This window comes from Empidonax traillii, unplaced genomic scaffold, assembly GCF_003031625.1.
Source record: "Empidonax traillii isolate 1590-97213 ecotype Southwest subspecies unplaced genomic scaffold, ASM303162v1 scaffold566:size1034704, whole genome shotgun sequence".
Taxonomy (NCBI): Eukaryota; Metazoa; Chordata; class Aves; order Passeriformes; family Tyrannidae; genus Empidonax; species Empidonax traillii.
The window spans coordinates 97,355-110,620 of NW_020955759.1; the positions used below are offsets into that span (position 1 = coordinate 97,355).

The following is a 13,266-nucleotide window of genomic DNA, read 5'->3' on the forward strand; positions in this document are numbered from 1 at the left end:
ACCATTTCAATTTTTTTTAAACACAACCTTACACCTCTCATTATTTAGGCAATGCAAAAACACAGCACATTTTGTCACCTTCTACAGAGCATAGAGCTAGAGGACCTCTGCTGACTCCCTCAAGCTGAAAAGGTGGTTCTTCCTCCCTCCAGTCATCCCTTTGACCTTGGATAACAGGCTCCCATCTGGAAGTGTTTTCCCAGTTATTCACTCCATGCTGTTTCACACACACACACACACACACACACAAAGGCCCAGTGATTGTGGGACCCAAACTGCAGTCACTACATCACCATGAGTAATAGATCTTTCCATACACTTGCAGGTCACTCAGCACGGATCACATCCAACCTCGTCCATTCTTTGTCAAGCCTCTACAGAGGATATTTGGATATCTGGATATTTGACAGGACAGGTCTGAGATCCTTTCAGTCCAAGGCAAAGGCTTACGTGCTGACCTTTAGGTGTGCACTGAAGCCAATAATGTGCAAAACCTTCAGAGCCAGGATCAATCCAACAAACTGATTCCTCGCAAATCTGCACCCTCAGCTCCGCACCCAAACCCACAGTGAAAATCACACAGTATCACATCGGCACGGACCTTCTGTAAGACTCCAGCTGTGCAAAGGCCCTGGGGGAGAAAAGTAAAACAGAGGCCAGGACAGTCTTTAGTGGAGCAAAAACCTGAGGGGAGACTCGTGCCAACGTGCAGCCCATCTGACAGCTGGTGGAGCTCAAGTGCTGTGCTGGGTCTCTGAGCACGGGCACCTGAGCACCAACTCTGCAGGCTCTGGCTGTGCTGGTCCAGTCTCACTTAGCCCTTTTCACCAGGAATGTTCACCTCTGGGATCCCAAGTGCAGGTGAGAGGCATGTTCTTTGCAACATGCCAGTAGAGGTCCTACTATTGTATGTGGGCTAAACAGGCCTGTGTGCTGCTCTCCAGCCTTTCTTCCTTCCCTGACAAGCACTGAAAGGATTGTACTGCTTGCTATAGGGGACTTCCTCCACAGAGAGCAAAATAAATTCACCTGCGAAGTGCACTGACTAAGGTTTTCTATTTCACATCCAGCAGATGAAAAACAACTTTACTGGAGGTGACTCTGGGGGGGTTTGGTTTTCTATAGTTTTGTTTGAGGTTTTGTTTTTGGTTTGCTGTTTAAGAGGCAGGTAGATTAATGAGCCATTTATTTCTGAAAACTAGTTGCTGCCTGAATCTAACTTCCAACTAGCACCCATCAAGAGGATCTCTAAGGTTCCAGAGTCATTCCAGAGAAGACTTATGACTATTTCAGGTACTTTATTCTCCACACAGACTCAAGTATCTGTAGTTAAGCAACAGTTAGTCCTAGAATTCTATTCATGCACTGAACAATGGAAGTACTAACCAACATTTTGAGCCATATTAAGTAGTACTAATTTTCTAGACAAAACCACACTCCAGAACTGTTCTAATGCTGCTCCACTCTGACACCAACCTGAGGGAGGGTGTGAGGAGTCCTTTCCTGCATACAGGGGTACGTGCACCATTTCCCTGGAATCTGTATGGTTTAGATATTAATGGAGTGTTGGGTTTAGAGTTGAATATATAGAGGCTCTTGAGTTACAAAAAGAATTATTATTGCAAACCTGACTGCAGCTACAGTTGGTGTTCTTGGAAGATGAGAGTGCAAGTAACAAGAAGCTAACAAATTCATGCCAGTAAGTCAAGTTTAATTTGCTTTCCTTTTCCCCTCCCTTCTAAGGCTGGCTGAAATACAAGTTCCACTGTAAATGCAGTGACTAGCAAACATGGATGCCATTACAAATACAGCACTGCCAAGAGGAAGTCCTCCGTTGACTAATAACAGAGTTTCCAATAGCAACTGCAAGATATTCTGGGCACTGATTCGAAGAGATTTAGGGATATATACTAAACAAGATCTGCTTTTTGCAGCTACATAATATGAATTGTATAATATTTGGACAAAATGTTTTTAAGCCACCAGTAACTTGCATCACAAGGGCAGAATGTGAGGTTTTGGTGGCTCTTCAATGACCTTTACTTCATTGGGTAACACTAAGCTCTTGCTATCAAGCCCATTATCAAAGTATGGTCGAAAAAATAAAGACACAAGTCCTTGCTACACAGTCTGGCATTGCAAAGGTCCCAAGTTTTTGCTGTCAACTGAAACAATATGAAAACACAGCCTTTTATTTTGGAATGAGGAGACTACATGCTTGATAATAAATTTTTTGTGTAGCATTTGTCACTGTCAGAACACAATACAAAATATAATCAAGTTCATTTGTTAATTAAGTAACCCATTCTTTGAAAACCTATTTCTCAATGCAACACAGCATCAGTGACACTACAAAATCATTTACTAGAACTGGAAAATTACTTTTATAAAGATCATATTATATCACAACTTCCCTTCTCAGCAAGCTCCTTGCTTGCTGAGACTGCATGGCATTTCATACCGTTATTTTCCATGCAGACAGAAGCTTTTTAATTTTTTATTTGAATATGGAAAAGCCCCTCAATTTCCATTGCTTCGATTCAATAATTCTATCAGAGACTGCCCACGCATATTCATAGGAGTAATTTATTTTACCTTTGAAGTAAAGTTGAATTTGTCAGAAATATCTGGAAGGTCAACCTGTAAGCTCTACTATGTAGAAATTATGCCAAAATACACGCACAAATCAGAGTGCTAAACAGTAATTTCAAAAAGATGATAAGCAGTAGTGAAAAGGTTCTAAGCAGCCAAATGACATGAAATTTTTGATCAGATCACTGAAAACAAGAAACAGAACAAAGTTCCTTATGGAGAAACTGATATACAACATAACCAAGTCTGACATGTTAAAAGTTGCTTCTGAATAAAACACACATAACACATCCCAGCAGCATAGATGCCAGCTGCACAAAAATACTGCACTGCTGTTTTTTAATACCTTGGAGATAAAATGTTATGCACTGTTAAGTAATTTTAGTCTTCAGTACAGCTTCACACCATTTTTAATTTTATAATACAACCAAGTTACATGAGATGTAGATAAAAGAGAAAAAAACCACCTATGAGGGCCTAAAACTCTAGATGGCACACTCCTACAGTCAAAGACTACAACTCTGAACAGAATTACACAGATTCACATATGATAGTTTCTTGGTTTTCCACCCAAAACATATACAATCTAGCCACAAATACTGTTTGGAGGCCAGTTTGTGAATTATTATTATAAAAGGATCTGCACTATTCCCTCAGGTTAGAATTTAATATAATACTATGCAGTATTTGCAGTTTTGTATTTCAGCAGTAGTGAATTAGGTTAATTTAAGATTCCACATACAATTAATTCCCATGGCATAGCACCCATCCTGTCCCACTATCATACTCCAACCTACTTTATGGATAACAGGAGTGAGATCTTATGTGTTTCTTAAAGGCTCAGTCTCAGGCAACAACCAGGTCATTCCCAAGCTTTGAACTCACAAAGGAAGTTTTTGTTCTTTGAGTGAAACTCAGCTTTGTTTCGCTACATCAAGTCCAGGATCATAAAAAGGACATTTTGGTATACAGCCTTTAACCTACCCATCTACACAGAGCAGGCAGTATAAAATCTAAAAGTCAAATCACGATGGTGACAGTCATGAAAACTACATTGCAGTATTTTTATTAGAATTTGCCAAGGGTATGTTGCTGCTGTTATGCAATCTTACTGAAGATTGCTGTAATAAATGAGATGACAGCTGTGCAACTGGATCGCCACAGTACACATCTGAACAATGTCCAGAACGATCAGAGCTCCAAAATGCATGAATTAGGGTGTTTGACTAATTATCTGAGTAAATAAACCAGTGCCTAAAGACAAACACAGTATAGATTTACAGTGTGCTAGATGCTTCATGCTGATGGTGTGACAAACACCATCCTCCAGCCAGTACACAGCAGTTGAACAAGCTGTCCCATCTCACCCTTGCAGGGCAGTTCCCCTGGTTTCTGCGCAGATCATGCACCAGTTCCCCCACAGCGAAGGGGTGCCCAGACTGCAGGCACAGAATGGGCACACACACAGGCACACGCAGACTCGCATTCAGGTGGTTTTGAAATTCACGATGTGGAACATATGTGCAACAAAGGACACGGAGAAGGAATTAAAAAAGTGCATATGCGTATACTGACTGGAGAACTACATGGACATGGAAGCATTTGCCCACAAAACCACAGAGAAAAATGTCTTTGGCCATAAGCCAGTACAAGAGCACCTCTGGAGCCAAGTACACGAGCAAGTTTTCTCCTTTTCTACAGTACTGGATATCAACTCGTTAAGAAAACCGTTAACAACAACTTTTTTTTCTCTACTGAAGCGTGTTCATAACTCCTTGCTGTATGGTAAACATTTTCCAGAAAATGCACATCAGTAGCATGCTTTTTACTCTTAAATATGCAAATAAGACAAAAATGTTTAACATATGTTATTAATCTACATATATAAATTCATAATTTCCATTTGCAAGAACAATAAATCACTATTTTTAAAAATCATTTAACAAGTTTATTTCTACAAATTATGGCTTAGAAGCAGGTACTGTAGATACAAAAAATCTGAAGAAAATTATGTGCAGCATGTAATTTCTTTATGATGTCTATGTGGATAAGTTATTCAGTGGATATTCATCACATTTCTTATAGCAGCAATAAATAGGCATTTTACTTTTCATAAAATGTTATCTTATATAGCACGTTAATCAATACAAAATTAACTTTTAACAGCACTACAGTAACATAACCCACAGGTTAAGCACAGTATTGAAGAATTTCATATTGGATCTCTGTGCCAAACTAAGACTGAGTGATTTGCAGGGTCTCCAGCATGTCTTCCACTGCCTTCAAAGAGTATTTAGTTTCTTTCTTACTGCGACCTGCAAACTAAGCAAGAAAGAAAGAATTTTTATTAGTCATACATCAAAATTCTGTACACAGATCCTGTGAAAATAACAGTTCCAAATATCAAATCTAAAAAATTAACTCTATTCATTACAAACTTTAAAGGACAGCACTAAAACTCAGAATTTTTACCACACTACAAGCTGTATCACCCTCCTTCTGTGAAGCAACGAAAGATTACTTAATAGTAGAACTCAATTTCACTATTTTGCTCTGAATTTGAATATTCTGTGCTAACACTCCACTTTGAAATTTAAAATTTATCTGAAGAGAGATCTTTATGGTTTTTTTGTTTGCTCTGTAAACTTTAACATAAATTTTATTTCAGACTTATTTTTATGTGATCCAAATTAGACTATATTAATAATTTAAATAGTAGCAAGACTTAGACTTGTTATTAAAGCCAGTCTTTTTTCTACTTTTGTTATAGCTAATCAGAGAAAAATTCTACTTATCAAAATCTACTATAAAATAATCCAGACAACATATAATTATATTATATGGTTCAAAGTAACTGTGAGTGATGACCTTGCAGTTGATTGTAGCATACTATTACAACAGCAATTTCAGAGAACATTCGAAATAAAGTCTATCCTGATAAGAAAGAAAGAAAGACACAGCATAATAAATACTACTCATGGCTTTAGATTCCCTAAGACACATGCAACCAAGGCTGGGAAAGGAAGGGGTACAAGGACTGGAGATGTTGACCACTCCATGTTGACCTCAAAAGGGTTTTTCTAACAGTACTGACAATTCCCATCACTCATCAGCCATATCTATGGATTTATGGACCAGGTTGGTCTTCATTCAAATTAAACTCTTGACCATTTTTAATACACCTGCACTAAAAAGTTCTGCATTTGGGATTGGGAGGGGTGAAGAAATTACAGAAGCAGTAACTGTAACTCACTTGTAGTAAAACAGCCTATTCTCTACTTAAATGTTAACACTGAAACACTCAATAAATTTTCAACTTGATGTTTTTTATTTCAAATACCACTGGTGTCTCGCATATTTAGTCCTTGATTTATAATGTGTCCCTTCTCTCTTGTAATTAACTTAATTTAGCAAATTATTCATGACCTGTTAAGAAAGATTAAATCATCAAACCCAGGTAATATCACACTAGCAACAAGCTGCAGGACCTGTTAACCTGCTTTTGACCCCCAGGCTACAATCTAGCACTGGGATCCCCAATCAGCACTGAGTTTTTAAAAAATAGTTCTGGCACAGTAAATGATAAGCTATTGCAAATTAAATAGTTAGTTACTGTGACAACACTTAATAGTTAAGAGATGTACTGAAAACACCACCTTTTCATATTTAATATTTCCAGGTGATTAACTGATGTGCCCTGTTTTGATTCTAGTAGTATACATAAACCCACTCTTCAGGTTGTGGAGTTTCCATAGTGACCGGAGGAAAATCCAAGATTTCTTAACACACTCCAAAGTGAGAGAAGCAACTTTTGCTTAGATCTGACTGAATATAATATCTTCTTTTTGTTCACAGTAAAGAGACACTTGAGGATTCCAAATCCTTTCACAAATAGAAGTTAAAAAACAGAACTCAAAACGTTCAACTGAAAGCACAGAAGCCTAAATGTACTGTGTTCAAAGAGCACATTTGGCAAGACATACAGAAAGTATGCAGAGAAAAGTTTCAAAATAAGAGAACATTTACTTATTCTCTTCATGGACAGTGAAAACAAAACTGACATAAGACATTAGTTTAAAAAAACTAATTACTTGATAATTTCAAGAGCGGCTGCCTTCATGATACTGACATATAGTTTAAGCTGAACAAATAAAACCAAACTGCTTCATAACAAACAGAAGTACACTTGGAAATGTAATGACTTCAAATTTGCCCTGACAAACAATTATTTTGTCTATTCTGCCATTACACACCAATGTGACTGATTGAGCTGGAACCCATTTCTTAAAATCATGATTTAATTTTCTGCTTCCCAAATGGTTAGTAACAAAATCACCCCTCTCCAGCCATAAATAACATGTAGATTGCTAACACAGAAGAATTTAGCAATGTACCCAAAAAGCATGTATCTGGAAAATTACTATAAGCAGGATCACGTTAAAGATTCTTGTGAGCATTAATCAAACTTGTCTGCCTCAGCTGAAATGGTTCTGCCAGGGGACATGCTAAACCAATTACCTAATTGCACAGCTCCAGGTAGCCACATTTTGTTTCAATCTTAAAGTAACCGTGACTCATGTCCTCAGTTAGAACAGACAGAAGTCCTTTCCAGGGTCTGCATAGACAGAATAGTCCAGTTTCCCAGTGGTAAGGCAAAACTAAGCTAATAATAACTCTTAGAATAACAAGTACTTCACTAATTTTTCACTAATAAAATTAAAATTAAATTTTGGGTTTTTTTTCCCCCCCAGTCAATTAAATTTAAGAGGCCTGAGGATAATGACCCTTATTTCAGAGGATGTGCTAGCAGTCAGGAATTCCAGCTCCATACAGCAGCTCTAGCTACGAAACCTTTCTGTCTTCCTGCAGAAGTTTACATTTCTCTTAGATTAGACACAGATGAGAAGCACTAATCAGCATGGATGGTTACATATTAAGGATCAAAATAAATATATTAACCAGATGTCAAATACCTGTGCTTCTCAGAAAATTATTTAACTATTCTGTATCATCTTGTTTTCCTGTAAAGACACTGCTGCACGGTCTAACCAACAATGGTGAAAAAATAGTTCCTTTTTATAATCAAACATTGCTTTCTTTAAATGACAATAAACTAAAAAGTTCTGATTTTATACAGGAATGCATAGGAAAAGCAAAAATCAAGCTCCAAAGCAAACTGACTGAATGACAGAATAAATTGAAAGAAGGGGACTAGTAGAAATATTTCAAGCAAATTTCATATAAAATAAAATAATGATAATAAAAAACCCCAGCAACTATAGCCAGTACTTTGAAAAAATAAAGGCAGCTTCCCAAAATTACTGAGAAAACTGCTGGTAATTCAAGTTCAAATCCAAACTGGAAATGGGGAAAGATCTCACTGCAAAACAATTGCTCAAAAGTAATTTTTTTAATTATTAATCTCATAATTTAAAGGCACAAATTCATGTAATTTGTCTAGGCATCCATATCAGGATTCTCAATGCATCTTATTCTCTAGAACATGACCAGCAGAAAAATTTCATTTAGCAGTATTAGAAGGTCCAACCAAAAAAACATGTCAATGCCAAACCCAACAAGCTCTCAACACTCTTACTTAACAGGTGGATAATGCATGGAAAGTTGGGAGGATTTATAGAGATAATATAAATATCTAGCTTAAAACCTGGCTACACATACCCTCCATCAAGGGAGGAATACTGGCACAAATGACCAAGGTCTCATCCTCAAGTCCAAATGATGACATTTTCCAACCACTCAGCTCACGGAGGTAGCAACAAATCAACACTGATTCACAGGGGAAACCGACACCTACTCCATCACCAAACACCATTTGCTGCAGCCACTGGACGTTACAAGTCTCTGAACACAGACTGGAGCAGCCAAACGCTCCTGCAGCCTTGTAACAAGGTCAGGAGGGTTGGGCTGGGGCCGCCCTGCTCAGCCAGAGTCACTGGAGAGTCTCCATGGACTTCTGAGCAGAGGAAAGGGTGTTGACCCCACTTACTTGCCAGATCCCGGCTTGAGCACTTACATTTTCTCAATAGCTAAGTTTCCCCTACGATTCCAATCACACATTTCACTTTATGTCCCAAAGAGCTAACTGAAGTATGCAACATATCACAAAAGTATGAAGTCACAAAGAAGTTATGGCATGTGTTTTACATACCTATATATTAACAGATGATAGATAGATAGATAGATAGATAGATAGACAGACAGACAGACAGATAGATACATTAGTTGTATTAATGTGGTCTGTTCTTAGGTAAGCACTAACCAAAAATGCTAAATGTAGGATCCAAAAGAACACAAGAAAACAGTAAAAAAAATGTATTTCAAACAAACCCAAAAAATCCCAACAATACTACACACACCTAGAAACACCCCCAGCAGCACCACCACCACTCCCAATAAAATTCATGTTTTATTAGGGACATTGTGATGTTAACAGAAAGCCATGTGGGGAGAAAGAAAAAAACAAAACAAAACCCAGGCATGCTTATCTTGCTGTGAGTCAATTACATACGAACTGTCATAATTAAACATTCATTATATTTAGAACCAGGAGATTCCTATTTCTAGGTCTTCTAGATCATTCCACAGCCAACACTGGTTTTACATTTCCACCCTGATACACCTGAAAGTGCTAACAGGTCTCTAATGGTGCTTTGAACTTCAGTTGCAGTATTTACTTAGAACATGTGCAAATCTACTCTAATCTAAGTAGTTCATTCTATTAAGATTTAAAGCATGGGCTGGTAGTTTTCACTAAAAATTCACACATCTTTTAAAATCTGTTTTGTTCTATCAGTGGTGAATCCACAGCGAATTCCATTCTTCAAGGGTTTTTTTCATGGGTGTTTGATTGTTTTGGTTGGGGTTTTTTGTGTTTTTTTTTTTTTAATTCTGCAGTACTTGAGTTTTCCATCAGCATTATGCTTACAGGAATGTCAGACATACTTCAGTCAAAAGAAGCCCTGGTTATTTATGGGACATCAGACAAAGTAGTTAATTCATACACACTTTGCCATCATGAGCAAGTAAATGGTTTATTAATGAAAAGCAGAGTCATTTAAAGAGCAAAAGAGAGAAATAAACATTAGGCACACAAGTATAAAACACTTAAATATATACTCAGGGTTACAATATTCTTCACTGTGAAATACAGTCAGAGGCTACAGGGCCAATTAGGAGAAATGGAAAATAGCTCTAAGTTGGAATACATTGAAAACGTGTTAGCCACAAGAAGCTGCACTCTTGGCAAGTGTGTACTAAAAAAAACTGCATTGGCCATAAAAGGAAAATTTCATTTAATTCTGTAATAGATGGAGCTGGTAAAAAGGCCATTTGGTAGTATTAAGCATGAAATAGTAGCAACAAGAGAAAAATTAAATATGGAGTTTCAATACTGAAATATTGCAGGAAGAAAGGAATGTTACAAGTATATAAAGTCTTTGCATTTAATATCAACATTTTTACTCAAAAATGTTCAGGATTACTTATATATAAACTTCAATTGGCAGATTATTAAGAATAGCTTAAGGGAGTCAAATAGACATACTATATTTGGGATGCATAGACAGCAGAACCTATGTCTTAATATGTTTTCATTCAGAGTTGTAGAAAGAAATAAAGACTTAAAATACAATATCAAATACAAAATATTAAGCGTAATTTTTTAAAGAGTTGGAAAGACTCCTAATGAGTTCAACAAGCTTTGACTGTGGCCTAAAAAGTCTACATTTTCACAATTCAATGGGCATTTTTCTACAAAACTATGCAAACCCAACTTCAGTCACAATTTCTAAAGTAATTATTAGAAACACTATTTATTAAATATGATTTTGAAAGGTCAGAGTAAACTCAAGGAAAATAAAATTCTAGAATTTCCATTTTTTTTTTTTTTTTAGTAAAACAGAAGTGGGTAACAAAATCACTCTAAGAATTAAAACATACCAAGCTTTAATAAAATAGCTGTAGAACCAAGTCTTGGAAGTCAACATTACATTAGTGTACATTCAGTTAATGTTAGTAGAAAAAAATCTGTTTAAAACTATTAAGTAAATAATACTAAATAATAAATGGAAAATATCAATTAATATTAATTATGGCTTCTAGGAAATCAAAAAAGCAGAATGCAAAAAAATCCAAGCAAATGATGCTGGTTTACACATCATATCTAACCTTTTGAACAGCAGCTGATAAAAGGGCAGAAAAGAACTAAACAGCATGTTAAGAGTATCATAAAGCAAAGATGTACTAACCTGGTATGCTCTGTTTATTTGGTTTGCTGCCCAGCTGGCATATTTCATATTATCCTTTTTCATTTTTGCACTTGCTTTTGGATTGGAAGCAATATGACTGGCAGACTATGAATACAATAAAATAAGAACAAAAACCAGTTTAACTATAAAATTTATGCTCATTGATTAAACTGAGGACATTCAGCATCTTTGCAGTTCTAGTCCCAGACACAGTGACAGTGGAAAAAGACAAAAACTTTAAAAAGTTACTGGCAAACAGCATCCATATAAGAACCAGCTAAACTTCTTAAACAATTGTTTGTTTTAATTAAAGCTACACTAGACTTCAGTTCAGTTGTGTATTGAGTTAAGAACCAAACATGGACATGATCAGCTAATCATGATCAGCTAATCTAATGTGTTTTCCTAAAGTCAGAATTATAAATTAGCTTTCCTCGTTTAATGTGTTACCAGAGACAATATAAAATACGTCATTTGTGTGCAATTAAAAACATGACATTCTTTCCTGTGGCATCAGGAAATACATTTTAAAAGCAGGTAACACTCTACATAAACTGTGGCCACCTTCATCCTGCAGAGAGGAATATGATTTTAAATCCTTTTTCAAGAAGTTACTTTTATGTGCAATAATTATAATTCTTTGGAAAACACAGGCAAGACTTAAAGGGTAAGAGCACTTCAAGTAAGGAGTACTTACTGGCACAAAATTGTCCATAGCCAGTATTAAAACAGCGTTAATAATATGAGCTATTAAGTTAAACCAACAGGAGGAAACAAACAAACCAGTCAATGGTAAAGGAGAATACACATGCATAGACATATTCAAAATGATAACATGGAAAATGTATAATCATGCTTACCATGTAAAGTCCAAACAGAGCTCTCATATTTCTGTTGTTAAGCTTCAGTGCTTGTGCAAAATACTTTCTTGATAGCTCAAGGTTTTCAAGACCCCCTTGAGTGTATTTAACCTATAAAAACGGTAAGATCTTGAAACTTGCATGTCATTCATACCTCAGGCATTTGCTCTGAAGCGAAGATATTATGAAAATTCACTTCAGGTTTGTTTCATGTGATATTTCAAATCAGGGAGTCCTACCAAAGGTCAAATACTGGCTTGGGAGAAATCCAAGATTTTCTCACTGTATGAATTTTAAAATACTTCACTACAGGAGAAAAAAAAGCCAGAATCAATTTAATTAATTTATTGGTACAAGAATCAAAAGTGATTATTTTGCACCTATAAAGACTTAAAACCTTGGGATAGTCTCTTACGAAAAGCAGTACAAACTTTAAAGCTAAATTCTGACTATCAGAAAACTACACTGACTCTGTGTTCCCTCAACATGCAGGACACCAGTGCACAAAACACCACAGTGCCTTTCATTATGCATTCAACTGCAAAACAGCACACAAAGTTTAAAGGATTACTCCATTGATTTTCCATTCATTTTGTCAGTTATTAGATCAACAAAAAGAGGGATAAATACTAGAAGACACGTTCACAGTCCTTCTACCCAAAATCTATTTATACTTTCAAGTTTAATGTTAACCCAATTTTATCCACATTAACAAATTAAACCCATCCTAAGGACTTAACAGTACAGTTTAGGAAAAAAAAATTAATCTGGAAAAAAAAAAAAAAAGACTGCAAATGGCTAAAACCTTGAGCTAAAACTTCTAAGTTTACCTCTAGTTTTTACCTCTCCTCCGCCAGTGCTCCTTCAGGCAAAATTTCGTATGTGGATTCCAAGATCTGACTCCACAGTAACAGGCAATATATCATAACCTTCTAAGCAGCATTGTTGTGGAACTTTAACTTCTCATGCACTTAATTTGAAAAGTGCATAAACACTTCAACAAGAAAAGTTAATTTAAAATGAGTTTTTATCTACAGTAATTCCTGCCCTAACTCTTAGCTTCGTCACAGTGAGTAAGAAAACACAGTTTTCTTAACATTTTCAGTTCTATGAGATGTCAACATTCTCTGTGTACTCTTTGAAATCTCCTAGAGAAAAATTAAAGAAACCATTTTCACCACTTCTGTAACATAAAAACAGAAAATGTAGTCAAACATAATTGATTTCTCTGAAAATACCTACTTCAGCATATTGCTGACAATATAAGTGGTTGTGTGGATTAGTCATCATAAGCTCCTCTAAGCAGAAGGCTGCCTTTGCATAGCTGAGGAATATAAAAAACAGTGACAAAATGAAACAAGAATATGCGGCTCTTTGCTTCAGTTTCTTTACAGCACAATAAAAGTCTTACTTTCCCCCCTACAAAATCATGTGATTCACAATTAATAAAAATGTTTCATTTTTAAATTATGTTTGGAACCAAATTACTCTTTTTACATTACAGACAGGGAAAAAATACACAAAATCTAATAGTCTGAGTATATATG

The 13,266-nt window shown here is 36.1% G+C and overlaps 1 protein-coding gene across 1 annotated transcript in view; it reads right to left on the minus strand.

Moving 5' to 3' along the window:
- Positions 1-1,283: 1,283 nt before the first annotated feature.
- Positions 1,284-13,266, minus strand: part of EMC2 (ER membrane protein complex subunit 2) — a 38,926-nt gene continuing 26,943 nt past the window's right edge. Inside the window, exons 8-11 of the mRNA XM_027897895.1 lie at positions 12,962-13,043; positions 11,720-11,830; positions 10,860-10,964; positions 1,284-4,914 (exon numbers count right to left, since the gene is read on the minus strand). Coding sequence (XP_027753696.1) covers positions 4,828-4,914; positions 10,860-10,964; positions 11,720-11,830; positions 12,962-13,043 — 385 coding nt within the window. The 3' untranslated portion in view covers positions 1,284-4,827. The remainder of the gene's footprint in view (positions 4,915-10,859; positions 10,965-11,719; positions 11,831-12,961; positions 13,044-13,266) is intronic.